The sequence below is a fragment of the Colias croceus genome, chromosome 18 (assembly GCF_905220415.1).
Source record: "Colias croceus chromosome 18, ilColCroc2.1".
Lineage (NCBI taxonomy): Eukaryota > Metazoa > Arthropoda > Insecta > Lepidoptera > Pieridae > Colias > Colias croceus.
This window is the reverse complement of record NC_059554.1, coordinates 1,536,266-1,550,123: the sequence shown is the minus strand read 5'-3', so window position 1 is coordinate 1,550,123 and position 13,858 is coordinate 1,536,266. Positions and strand designations below refer to the sequence as shown.

General features: G+C 34.2%; 1 protein-coding gene across 1 annotated transcript; it reads right to left on the bottom strand.

Moving 5' to 3' along the window:
* Positions 1 to 245: 245 nt before the first annotated feature.
* Positions 246 to 13,434, bottom strand: LOC123699936 (intraflagellar transport protein 46 homolog). Its single transcript, XM_045646985.1, has 7 exons — positions 13,226 to 13,434; positions 10,512 to 10,620; positions 10,078 to 10,255; positions 8,093 to 8,256; positions 1,735 to 1,838; positions 1,033 to 1,145; positions 246 to 537 (listed from the first exon to the last, which is right to left on the bottom strand). The coding sequence occupies exons 1-7, from the start codon at positions 13,406 to 13,408 to the stop codon at positions 276 to 278; spliced, it is 1,113 nt and encodes a 370-aa protein (XP_045502941.1). The 5' UTR covers positions 13,409 to 13,434; the 3' UTR covers positions 246 to 275.
* Positions 13,435 to 13,858: the final 424 nt, after the last annotated feature.

Below are 13,858 nucleotides of genomic sequence, written 5' to 3'. Positions count from 1 at the left end.
CTGAGTTTGATAAACCACTGTCGATGGACATACCGGAGTTTGAAAAAAAATATTAACTTTAAACCTTATTTTAATAAAGATACGATTGACTTACCTAACTTTGAAAAGTACAGACTGGTTTAGTTTTACAATTCAAAATTGGCGCCATTGTTATCTCAATTTTGGCGGGGAGTGGACTTACCGGAGTTTGATATGTATCGACTCATATATGATGCCTTATAACTTGAAATAAAAAGACATTTCTTAAACTGTAGAATAATTTAATATTGTTACATTTATCCCTTTTCTTCTTTTATCCTATCCGCGTATAACTGCGAATTTTTGACAGCTGAATACAGACTAAACAGCAAATGTAGCGCTTGTATTCTGTCATTCAAAGTGTCACCAACGACGGGAATGTCAAACACGGCACAGATTAAATCTACGTATTCTGACAGCGAACAGTCGAGCGTGGAAGGCGGGAAACCGACGTCGTTTAGCGTTTCTTCCATTGACTCTGGCCATTCCTCCATCAGGCTGTCTATGTCTGGCATTTTCCTATAAATACATTAAAAGAGGATTATTAAATTGAAATTAATCAGATGTCAATTTCCTAAAAAATTCGATAACTTTAGTAAATACCTTGCCAGATCTCTCAGTCTTTATAAAAAGCAAGAGCTGCTTTATGTGGATAAGCATATCTCAAGAACTAGTGGTTCAAATTATAAATTACTAGTTTTCCACCCGCTGCATCGCCCGCGCAGTCAAAGAAAAACCCGCATAGTTCCCGTTCCCGTGGGATTTCCGGGATAAAACCTATCCTATGTCCTTTCTCGGGTATCAAAATATCTCTATACCAAATTTCATGCAATTTGGTTCAGTAGTTAAGGCGTGATTGAGTAACAGACAGACAGACAGAGTTACTTTCGCATTTATAATATTAAGTAGTATGGATTTTTGTCATCAACGAGAAACGTAAAAGTGGAATAATGCATGTTACTACTTTTAGTAAAAGCACGGATTATTTAAATTTTACTATAGAATTAAACATACGCAGTATAAGTGACGGTAGGTGCCGGCTTTGACATGTGCAGCTCGCTGACATCCTTGATCCAGCGCTCGATCGCTTTTGGGTTCTTCTCTGCGTTGTCTATCTTCTTGGTTAACTGAAATAATATTAAAATGTTTATTTAAAGCATCTGATCTTTTATTTCCACGATTATGACTCATTTGACTATGATTAAACATATTCTGCTTTCACAAGTCTTTGTAATGATCCAAATCCTGAACGAAATGCAGTACCTAATTACAGAAATTTGACCACAAATTATAGTACAAAGAGTGATGTGTGTTTGTTGGTTATGGATACTCAAAACTATTTAATCGATTTTAAAACAACTTCAACCAGTTGTAGACTGCCTCATAACATTATTCATCTCTTTATTTTGTAAACTACGTACTATTACCATTCAACCCAAGCACGCCCGTGGTTTAACACTAGTCATCTAATACATATTATATATTATAAAAGCGAAAGTTTGTATGGATGTATGGATGTTAGTTACTCTTTCACGTAAAAACTACTGAACCGATTACAATTAAATTTAGCACACATATAGAGGGTAACTTGGATTAACACATAGGATAGTTTTTATCCCGGAAATCCCACGGGAACGGGAACTATGCGGGTTTTCATTTGCAAACGCGGGCGAAGCCGCGGGCGGAAATCTAGTATAAAATAAATAAAACAATTACCACAGTAGATTTAGCGCTGGACGTTTTCGATATGGCGCGTAGTTGCAAGTGTAACAACGCCGATTCGCTTTGCTCAGCCGACGGCTCATCTAGTATCGTTAAACCTGAAAAAAAAAAACAGGAATGAAACCCAGATTTCCAAATAGCTGTACGATGTCCTATTTGGATTTAAAACGCAGTTATTGTCCCATTCAAGGTTCAAGCTATATATAAACTGAGTTTACGATTTAGGCGTTGATGCCAATGACTTTTGGGTTAAATTTTTTCACCGGAAACCCATACCAAACCAGATAGCTTAGATTTTTAAACTAGCTTGCTAACATATCAAAATATGAACGTTAATCATGGATTCGATTGTTCATAGATCCATCTAAAATGTCTCATATAAGTAGGTACCTATAGTAAACAGTAGTTATCTAAGTCTAAACCTAAGTTATTAATATTTTAATATAAATTTATCCAAATCTGTCCAGCTATTTACATGATACATATACCAACGCGTACGCATTTTAGTTTTATTTATAAATAATAGAAGACAGTTATAGTTCAAGAACATATTTGACGTGATTGTAGCTACCTACATAGCTAAATCTTGCAGTCAAGATTAATAGCATTAGACATCTGTTTGCCGCCAATTTATTGCAGTTTAATTTTGACAGCTGCTTTTTTTAATTCTGTTTTGTAGATAAACTATAGTTTGTTGATATAATTATAATCACTACATAGTATAAAACAAAGTTGCTTTCTCTGTCCCTATGTCCCTTTGTATGCTTAGGTAAATCTTTAAAACTACGCAACGGATTTTGATGCATTATTTTTGCAGATAGAGTGATTCAAGAGGAAGGTTTTAGTACCTATATAATTCATTTTAGACAAAGCGGGCGAAGCCGCGGGCGGTAAAGCTAATATTTTATATATGTATTAATCTACGAAATAAACAAATTTTGGCTTTCAAAGGATAGAGTACATTATACTCAATTAATGTACCAACCTATCTCTAGAGAATGTACGAGCATGATGTCACAGACAAAATATGACGTTAATTATATTTACATTGTCTTCACTTCACAGCAAATTCAATGTTTATGTTGCTAATTTCAAGATAAGATTTGGCTGAACGAACTAGCACTCGATGTATTTTTAAATATAGGCAGTGCCGGATTAGCCACGTAGCAAGAGTAGCAAATGCTACGGGCCCCGCGACTCGGGGGGCCCCGCGGTATGACCTGTCGGTAAAAAAATATCAATTTATAATATACGTACCGTAAAAAAAATACACGGACCTACCACGAGAAACGTTGGTATCAAAATCTACAACAATAATTTAAATAGTCCGTTTTCTTATGGGCATGCTTGTATAGAAAGGTACTACGAAACTACAAAACTTGACTCAAAGGTCCAAATGGCTCCGCCAGAATTTATTTTCGGAGCGCCCGCGCCGGGCGCTCTGTTCTATAACCCCCCTCCCTCCTTTCTGCAGGGGAGTAAAGACTGGCTACCGGGCGATTTGGGCTTAGGTGGACGAGTACAACATTCGTACCAAATGGCATTGCTTTACTCAAAAATTATACCTTTTCCCATAAGAAAACGGACTAAAAAGGGGTTTGCTATTTTAGTAAAAATATGCTGTCTTGTGATATTAAAACGCTGTAAAATTTGTTCCCGAAAACAAACAAAAAGATAAAACATCGTTTTACAGGTTCTCTGTAGATTATTTGGCTTATTTAATTTTGTATTCTCTTCAAGCGAAGAGTGAACCGGTACCTACTAGGGAAGCGCGTACCATCTTAGACCGCATCTCAGCTTTCCATCAGGCGAGATTGTGGTCAAGCGCTTCCCTATCCTAAGTAAAAAAAAAAAAAAAAAAAAATATACAAATAATTATTTTACATAAACGAATAACGAAGGAATACAAAACTTCAACGTATGCTGCCAGTATTTTGAAAATGAATTTGCCATTTTTATGACGTCTGTTAAGCTAGAAAGGTCAAGTCAGCAGAATCACACGTATTATATCTCAAAATTTAGTGCTCATTTAGTGCTAATTTAGTGCTGATAACAGATATTTGGTGCTGTGATAGGAGGACTAAAAATGAAAACACTGCTAACTTTTCATTAAGCTAGCAGTGTACCATTTGTGACCGCGCTATTATACAGTTGGAGCGAGGGGCACATCTGCTAATAATTTAGTGCTCAATTAGTGCTGCCTGTACAAGCAAACAGATTTAAAAAAAATCAGTTTTTTTACTATACATAACTGCGGACATAACGATACGAGCAATCATAGAGCTGAAAGATCACTTTAGAATCAGTAGTGGTGAAATTGATTAGAGTTACTAATTATTGCTCAATTAATGCTACTGGTAAACCCAGAAAAATTACAAAAAAAAAATCATTCTAGAAAGTCAAGTCAGCAGAATTACTTGTATTATATCTCAAAATTTAGTGCTCATTTAGTACTAATTTAGTGCTGATAACAGATATTTAGTGCTGTGATAGGAGGACTAAAAATGAGAACACTGCTAACTTTTCATTAAGCTAGCAGTGTACCATTTGTGACCGCGCGGCGCTATGATACAGTTGGAGCGAGGGGCACATCTGCTAATAATTTAGTGCTCAATTAGTGCTGCCTGTACAAGTAAACAGATTTTTCAAAAAAATTTTTTTTCAGTTTTTAAGTATACATAACTGCGGACATAACGATACGAGCAATCATAAGGCTGAAAGATCACTTTAGAATCGGTAGTGGTGAAATTGATTAGAGTCACTAATTAGTGCTCAATTAATGCTACCGGTAAACCCAGAAAAATTACAAAAAAATCATTCTAGAAAGGTCAAGTCAGCAGAATCACTCGTATTATATCTCAAAATTTAGTGCTAATTTAGTGCTGATAACAGATATTTGGTGCTGTGATAGGAGGACTAAAAATGAGAACACTGCTAACTTTTCATTAAGCTAGCAGTGTACCATTTGTGACCGCGCTATGATACAGTTGGAGCGAGGGGCACATCTGCTAATAATTTAGTGCTCAATTAGTGCTGCCTGTACAAGCAAACAGATTCTTAAAAAAAAAAATTTTTCAGTTTTTTAGTATACATAACTGCGGACATAACGATACGAGCAATCATAGAGCTGAAGGATCACTTTAGAATCGGTAGTGGTGAAATTGAGTAGAGTTACTAATTAGTGCTCAATTAATGCTACCAGTAAACCCAGAAAAATTACAAAAAACAAAAAAATCTTTTTTCATCTGCCCGCTAAGAAAATCGAAGATTTCGTCGAAAAGTTATAGGTTATTATTCTGGGTTGTAAATATCTCAAAATTTAGTGCTCATTTAGTGCCAATTTAGTGCTGATAACAGTTATTTGGTGCTGTGATAGGGGAACTAAAAATGAGAACACTGCTAACTTTTCATTAAGCTAGCGTTTAGCTACTATTACGTATTCTGTGATTAAGCTAGCAGTGTTATTCGTGACCGCGCTATGATACAGTTGGAGCGAGGGGCACATCTGCTAATAATTTAGTGCTCAATTAGTGCTGCCTGTACAAGCAAACAGATTTTTCATAAATATTTTTTTGAAAAATCTGTTTGCTTTTCGATTTTTGAAAATCTTCGATTTTCTTAGCGAGCAGTTGAAAAATGATTTTTGTTTGTAATTTTTCTGGGTTTACCGGTAGCATTAATTGAGCACTAATTAGTAACTCTAATCAATTTCTCTACTACCGATTCTAAAGTGATTTTTCAGCTCTATGATTGCTCGTATCGTTGTTATGTATATTAAAAAAACTGAAAAAAAATTTTTTTTGAAAAATCTGTTTGCTTGTACAGGCAGCACTAATTGAGCACTAAATTATTAGCAGATGTGCCCCTCGCTCCAACTGTATCACAGCGCGGTCACAAATGGTACACTGCTAGCTTAATGAAAAGTTAGCAGTGTTCTCATTTTTAGTCCTCCTATCACAGCACCAAATATCTGTTATCAGCACTAAATGAGCACTAAATTTTGAGATATAATACGAGTGACTCTGCTGACTTGACCTTTCTAGCTTAACAGACGTATTTTTATGGGTAAAACGGTAAAATGGTTAAAAGATCTTCGAGGTAGTGCTGTTGGATTTTTCGATCGTGAATGTGATTATTTGTATAGTGCAATAAAGGTTCATGACCATTATAAGATAATTTTAATAAGCATAATACTTTTTTTTTTGTTACTTTTATATAGCTTAAAAACGTCGAGAGTCGTTTTCGCTGTCGTTTTTTAATTCATTTGAACTCCGTGATGGACATGACAATCCATACTAATATTATAAATGCGAAAGTAACTCTGTCTGTCTGTCTGTTACTCAATCACGCCTAAACTACTGAACCAATTTTCATGAAATTTGGTATGGAGATATTTTGATACCCGAGAAAGGACATAGGCTACTTTTTATCCCGGTAAAATGACGCAATCCCGAAAATCCCACGGGAACGGGAACTAATGCGGGTTTTTCTTTGACTGCGCAGGCGAAGCCGCGGGCGGAAACCTAGTTAAAGTTATTACTTATTATTATTCAGGAATTATATTTATTTATTATCCAGTAAAGCAGCTGACAATGTGGATGTCGTAAGGTGTCACTGAAAATCAGTGTTAAGGTATTATGCCTCAGGTATCCTGAGTGGCTTCCTTTTTTAGCGCAAGCAACCATACATAAATTTATGTTTTATATTACCTATTATTCATAATTTACAATGCTATTGTTGTGTGTTTGTGTGTATTGGAATAAATGGTTTCTTCCTTCTTTCTTTCTAAAAATAAAATGTCCCGTGTTCTAGACTAAAAACTACCGCTATCCGCATTCATATATTTTGAAAATAAAAAATAATATAGGTAATCATTGTAATTTTGAAACATTTTTTATGTTATTTATTTAATTAAAAATTTATCGTTTATGTAACAAAAGAATTTTTACAATATTATAAAAAATTATCATATACAAATATTTATATTAAAATTAAACCCTGACAGCTAATTTATGTAGAACGTCACTAACACCACTACCATAATAATTCAGATGATTGCAATGTCACCTCATAAATCAAAATCGGTTCAGCGGTTTATACTGCAGGGCGTGCCAAAGAAATATTATACACTAGCTTCCGCCCGCGACTCCGTCCGCGCGGATGTCGGTCTTCGCGTGGATGGTTTATTTCTCCATTTTGAGTAGGTACCTCTGACAATAAAATCTTATAAATATCTATTGGACCCAATTCCCAAATACGGCTAGGCCTATAATAATACGCAACGTGTGTTCGCGGTTCTACGGAACAACGTCTATGGATAAAACTGAAAAATTAAGATTAATTTTTTTCTACGTATTTTTCCAGGATAAAAAGTATCCTATTTTACGCCCAGGATAATAAGGTATAATTATACCAAGTTTTATCGAAATCGAACCGCTAGTTTTCACGTGATGCCTTCACATACAGACAGACAGACAGACAAAAATTTTTTTAATCACATATTTGGGTTTGGTATCGATCCAGTAACACCCCCTGCTATTTATTTTTTCAATATTTTCAATGTACAGAATTGACCTTTCTACAGATTTATTAGTTATTGTATAGAATAGATAGATACACTCGAAAAACATAACCCTCTTTCTTCCGTAGTCGGGGAAAAATTTGGGAAAATTTTCAATATCTGGTAACATAACACCCACACAGAAGCACCGTGTACGTACAGTTTTATTTAATACCCTTTAACTTGAGAAACTATAGCAAACGAAGGGCCTCTTGACAGAATTTGCTACAGGCCCCGCGCTGGCTTAATCCGGCACTGAATATAGGTCAGAATTATAATGGAGCGTCACAATTCAAGTGCATGCGTTTAAAATTAATATATAACTACAAACCAATACATTTTTGCATTTCGAAATAGAAATGTCGACGAATTAAGCGGAACAAGGTTAGGGGAAAACATAAATATACTGATTTTGCGTTGGAAAGTCCGGTTCAAAAATACTTGTTTACATTCATTAAATAATTACTAATAAATGAAAGCACATCCGAAAACATTTACCGTTTCTTTACCATTCGTTCACTAATTACCTTAGATTAAATAAAAAGATGAGATGAGCTCAATCTTTATATGCCGAAACTAATTAGGTACCTATTGACTATCATACAAACAAAACTAACCCAAATTTTCAATAAACCGCCTGCTCAGCGAGGGTCACCCGCAGCCCACACGCTTGAGTCGTCACTTTTATGAAAGCGTCTGTGTCGCCTACAAGTCCTACAACTACTACATCTTGCACTTAATCTTATGAAGCGTGTATATAGCGTAAATAACTATAATTTAAACAGAACTTACCCAAATTATCAATAAACTCAAGCGCCTGCTCAGCAAGGGTCGCCCGCGGTCCGCACGCCGGGGCCGTCACTTTTATGAACGCATCCGCGTCGCCAACAGCAGGCACGTACTCCGGCACGAAGGGTTGTAGCTTGAACTCGATGTCGATCTTTTGCGGCGTATATCTAGTGGGTTTAGTTTTGTTTAAATATAGGTAAATCATACAATCCAAAAGGAAATTGTCATATGCTGAAAGAAAAACCTTTTTTGCTGTTTTGAAGAAAGCTTTAGCCTCCTAGACATAAAATATAATAAAGTGAGAGCCCATGTGCTTTGCCCATGTGTTAATCACAATAATTATAAACTACATCTATCTCATCCAACTCCCTCTAATCCAGATTAACCCTTTTTTTAGAATACGGATTGCGATTAACTTCTTTTAACCAGATACATTTTTCAATGCAATAGAAACACATTTCTTATAGATCCTATGGATATTCTGGCGTCGCCCATAAATAGCCATTTGGTGTCTTCCGTAGTAACATATCTACTTATAGATCGTCATAAATTTCAAACCAAAACTAAGAATGCCAACACTTCTAAGTTCTTTTTTTGTCTTCGTGAATCGTGAAGAGTCTAAAAACCTACCTATTAATAGATATTTACATATTTTTTTTCGAAAAATGTCATATTGTTCGTAACTTTCAAATATTTAATATCAAAGTAACCATTTATCACCGTTTCATTTGATTATTTAATATAATATGTACCTAGGTATTTAATATTTATTTACCTAAGTAGTAATATTTTAAATAATTTAATATTTAACATAATCAAACTTTCAATGCAGACGGAAATTTACATATCTATTATATACCTATATAAAATTCAAATGTGACTGATATAGTGATCTATCAACGCACAGCCCAAACCACTGGATGGATCGGGCTGAAATTTGGCATGCAGGTAGATGTTAGGACAGAGGCATCCCCTAAGAAAGGATTTTGATCAATTCTACCCCCAAGGGGATAAAATTGGGGATGAAAATTTGTATCATGTTTATTTATCATTTCCACGCAGACGAAGCTGCGGGCAACAGCTAGTTTTAATATAAATTCAATATCAGCTATAAACTGCGTTCAAAGTTAATACTTACGTATCTTTTAATTTAACCAAACAAGTGAACTCATAAGCATAAACTCAAGTAATAGTTAAAAGTGTAATTGTTTCACATTGAATAAATTTAACCGGCTTTTCTCAAATAAAGACGACACTTCACACAACATGCACGCTTTCACCGCATTAAAATGTAGAAATCTCATTGTTGCTTTCATATACATAGGTATCACATATAAATATTATAGTCATCATGACACAGATGCTGCTTTAAGATTTGCAAACTAAAGTCGAAACTCATACCTAGATAACTACATTGATATTCATTCATTTTATTTACGAGCAGCCGAATGTTTTAATTAGAAAGAGCCAAAATTTCACAAATCAAAGGAAAGTCGACATAATATTTCTCCATTATATTTAACCATACTTAATTTAGCATAATTTAATATTATTTAATAGTTTACATTTACTTTCTTCTGGCCGCTATGCATCACGTAACATAATAAGACAGAATTAATTAAAAAACTTGATGAAATTGTGAATTAAAAATAATATTTGCTCACATTACTTCATACTTAATGATGTAATAAATATGATAATAATTTAAAGATTTATACATTTGTATAAGCGATTAACTATGAACTTGTTGAACAATGAATTTCGTTAGGTAATTGCACATTAAAATAACTTTATATGATTTATCTATTTTGATTACAACAACTAAATAATTCTTAAATTATTCCATCTCCCACGCTGACACCATTTGCGTATAATATGTATTGTATTGATTACACATTTAAATGATAACGATACATTCAGTCCTGTAGTTAAATTATTACATAATTGCTGTATTAATACGTGTCGCTATGAGAATTTTGTTCACTCACTTCATAATATACTGAAATATATTCTCCATTTCCGGGGGCACCTTAAGGTCTGCAAACTGCTTGGGATCGTAAGCTCCCTCTGCAGGGATCACCACGCCTCGTTTCTTGCCACTCCCTGCTGATGGCAGCACTGGGTCTGGTCTTGTCAAATCTGGCTCTATATCTCCGGAATCTGTTTCTAAAAAAACGTATATTATGATTAAAGCCCAGAAATGCTTGATGGTAAATGATAATAGAAAATGTCCTGTTTGATCGCCAGTAGCAACCTACATAATATTATGAGAAATCTATTCTATTATAGCCACAAATGAGATCAGATAACATGGTTAAACTTAAAACCTATACGGTAGCATTATTTGCGGTGAATTTTGTTAAATACTTGGACAGTAAGACAATATCTTAATAGAATTTAAAGCAGAATAGAGAATACTAACCAGAATTAGAAGAATCATGGCGTCTGCTCGACTGCCTGGATAATTCGGTAGATTCTTTGGTTTGCTTCACCTCATCCTTATCTGAATGTTCAGACTTTCTGTCAGGGGACTGTAAATATTATTTTAATTTAAAATATTGTTTCGAGCATTCACATTTGTTGTTCACCAATCCTCTCTATATTTATTTTGTAATATTTTATAACTAACAATATCATTTGTTTATGCATCGTTCGTCTTCAGCATAAATAATTCACCTACAACTAGGTATGTATCAAAAAGTTGCGTAAAACTGATTATTTAAAAGGAAGACCTACCTAAGTAATTATACATTTTATCTATACTATTGCTAGCTTACTGCCCGCGGCTTCACTCGCTTTCTCTAAAACGATTTGAGATTTAAACTATCCTATCTCTCAAGTTGGATCGAACTGCACATGGTGTGCGAATTTTATTATAATCGGTTAAGTGGTTTAGGAGTCCATTGAGGACAAACATTGTGACACGAGATTTTTATATAAAGAAGAAAGGTTTGTAATTATGTATGTACCTATGTATGTTGAAAACGCGGGCGAGGCCGCAGGCGGAAAGCTAGTAATATATTTTTAAAGGGATAAAGAATCATGTTTTTATTTTCTCGGGTTCCCCTATTGATACTAGCTAGAGTAACTGTGAGAGTAACTATTCAAGTATTCAAGTATCAATTATTCATTAAATGTTGCGATCTAAGATTACCGAGTCAATTATTATAACAAAACTACATTAACAATCTCTTGTCTAACCACTTCCGTAAACAAATATAGAGGCCACTTTTACTGGTATTTAATACAAACAATTGTGGAGAAATTGTAACTAGAGCGTGAATGATTATTCAGAGTATGTGCGTACCCACGTCTCTTGGTCAAATGTAAGGTAAAAGCACCTAATACGGAGGTATTTCGCAACATTTGAAAGTAAGTATCAAAAATAAGCATTTGTAAGTATTTGTAAAGGTGCCAAACCACTTTATCGTTAAAAGTGGAACTTAAATTTTGTATTGCTGTTGAGTCTATGTTTATTTTCATAATATTTCTTATTTTAAAAAAATATTTAAATAGTCATGTCGATTTTCCCTAATACGGAGGTATGATTTTGGTCAGAGCCTAATACTGCGGTAGGCGGCTCCTAATACGGAGGGTCAGATATTATATACATTGAAGTTCCGTACAAATAATATTTGTTAAATAATAGGAATGTGTTAGTAAAGTAAATTGTAAGTTTTTTATTCATTAACCATTGGTTTGATTACGTTGATTCACTTTTAATGTGTTTCATTTATGCTTTTAGTTTTATCGGAAAAAAAACACGCATATCAAATAAGAATCCACAAAAAAAGACACAAAACTTCTTATTTATTTACGCAACCCTAAATCTGGTAATTTTAAGTTCTATGAAATAGGGCCGTAATAGGAGATCATATATAACCTAATACAGAGTTACCTGGAAATATCTACCACCGTAATAGGAAAACTACTCGTGTTTTTAATAATCCTAATTCTGACCCATCAAAAATTCGATAAACAAGAGAATGTAAATGCTTAATCAAATGATAACAGTTTTTTGGCTCAGATGTGTAAAACTCAAATCAACAGTTATACAAAATAAATGATTTGTGATACATTAAAATACACCTTCCTATTTTTACCCCTTCTAAGAAACAAACATTTTGTACTCAACCATTTTCATATTTAACTGGATTTCTAATTAAGAAAACATACCGCAGAATATGGTTTCTAATTTATCAGATTAATAATTATTCCAACTAATCTTGGAATTAATTCAATAAGTAAATAAAATTAAAGTTATAAACAATTAAACATGCCCAGTATTTTTCCTATTTCGGAGTTATGCCACCGTATTAGGATTAATCTATAAAATTTGTATCGTATTACGGCGGTATTTTATTTCTTATTTTTTGGGTAGAAAATGACTTACAAATATGAAACAAGCTATTTAAATAGTGAGTGTAATAGTAGGAAAATGCAATAAACAATACATATATACAAACTTGAACGGCTTTTTAATACGAAAAACTTAGTTTATAAATATTAGTGTACTTACTTTTGTTGTTTCGCGTTTGTATGGAAACACCTCTCATGTCGATGCCGTTACACAGATTGATTGATCTTGTTGTGTTGTCTATGTGCTATACTTGCAAACGTTAGTTAAGTCATGGAGTAATAAATTTGGAATAAATAGCTTACGTTTTGGTGTACTTAAAATTTATAAAACAGGAATAAAACTCGAAAAAAGAAATACCACCGTATTAGGAAGCGATTTTGACTACCGCCGTATTAGGAGCCTTTACCTTAGTTAACCAATTTGCGAAACGACTTTAAAATAGAATAAATTAGGATAATTGTAATTGTGTAATGTGATCGAGCCGTTCAAGATAAAAACTGTAGCTTTAGCCAACAGACTATAAGATGCTGTGATATTTAGCTAGGGTATAAAGTACGTTTTTCATCTGAATCGAAATGTTTAAATAAAAATATCAACTTTTACATAAGATTGTAGTTATACGAAAACAAATACCTATGTTATAGAATATAGAGGAATGAAATGAATGTAAAGTGCATTCGTAGGTACTTAGAACTTTTTATCCAGCAATAGGTACAACAAACAAAGTATAGATAAAGTAATTGATTATGTACAGCATAGTTTTATCAAATGATTACCAGATCCTCCTCTGAAAAGTTCTCAAATTTGTCCGGACTGGAATCGCTTTCAGAATCTGAGTCGAAATCATGGCGAGCGGTGTGCCGCACAGGCGGGTTGAATTTGGACATTTCCTCAAGTCCCTCCTCAGAGCTGGGGCTTTCTATCTCTGTACCGTTCACCTCCACCGTCTCGTCGTACATTTGTTGGATGTCATTACAACCCTTCAAGTCTGGCGAGAATGACAGCGTTTGGCAGTGTTTGCTGCTGGTCGCCATGGCAACCGTGGCGCAAGAGACACGGAGTGCTTTGCTGATGGTTTATAAATGATACGAAAAGAATATGGCTAGAATCTGCAGGGTTTCGGGGGCTGGTACGATGCGACACCATTTATGCATGACATGTGATTTGGTGTCGCACATAATGATCGTTAACGCCACGCCCTTTTTCTATTGCATTTTGGTTAAAAATCCTATGAAGCGTGCCAAAGTATACGAGAGAATATGATACATTGTACTTATCTCTGCTGTTCTTACTTATGAAAAGAAGCTTTTTCTTCTTTTAAATAATTAGTAGTCTAGATTAATCCTCATAACACTATTATACTATATAAGTAAGGCAATCTCATCAAAATCGATCTAGCTGTTTCACAG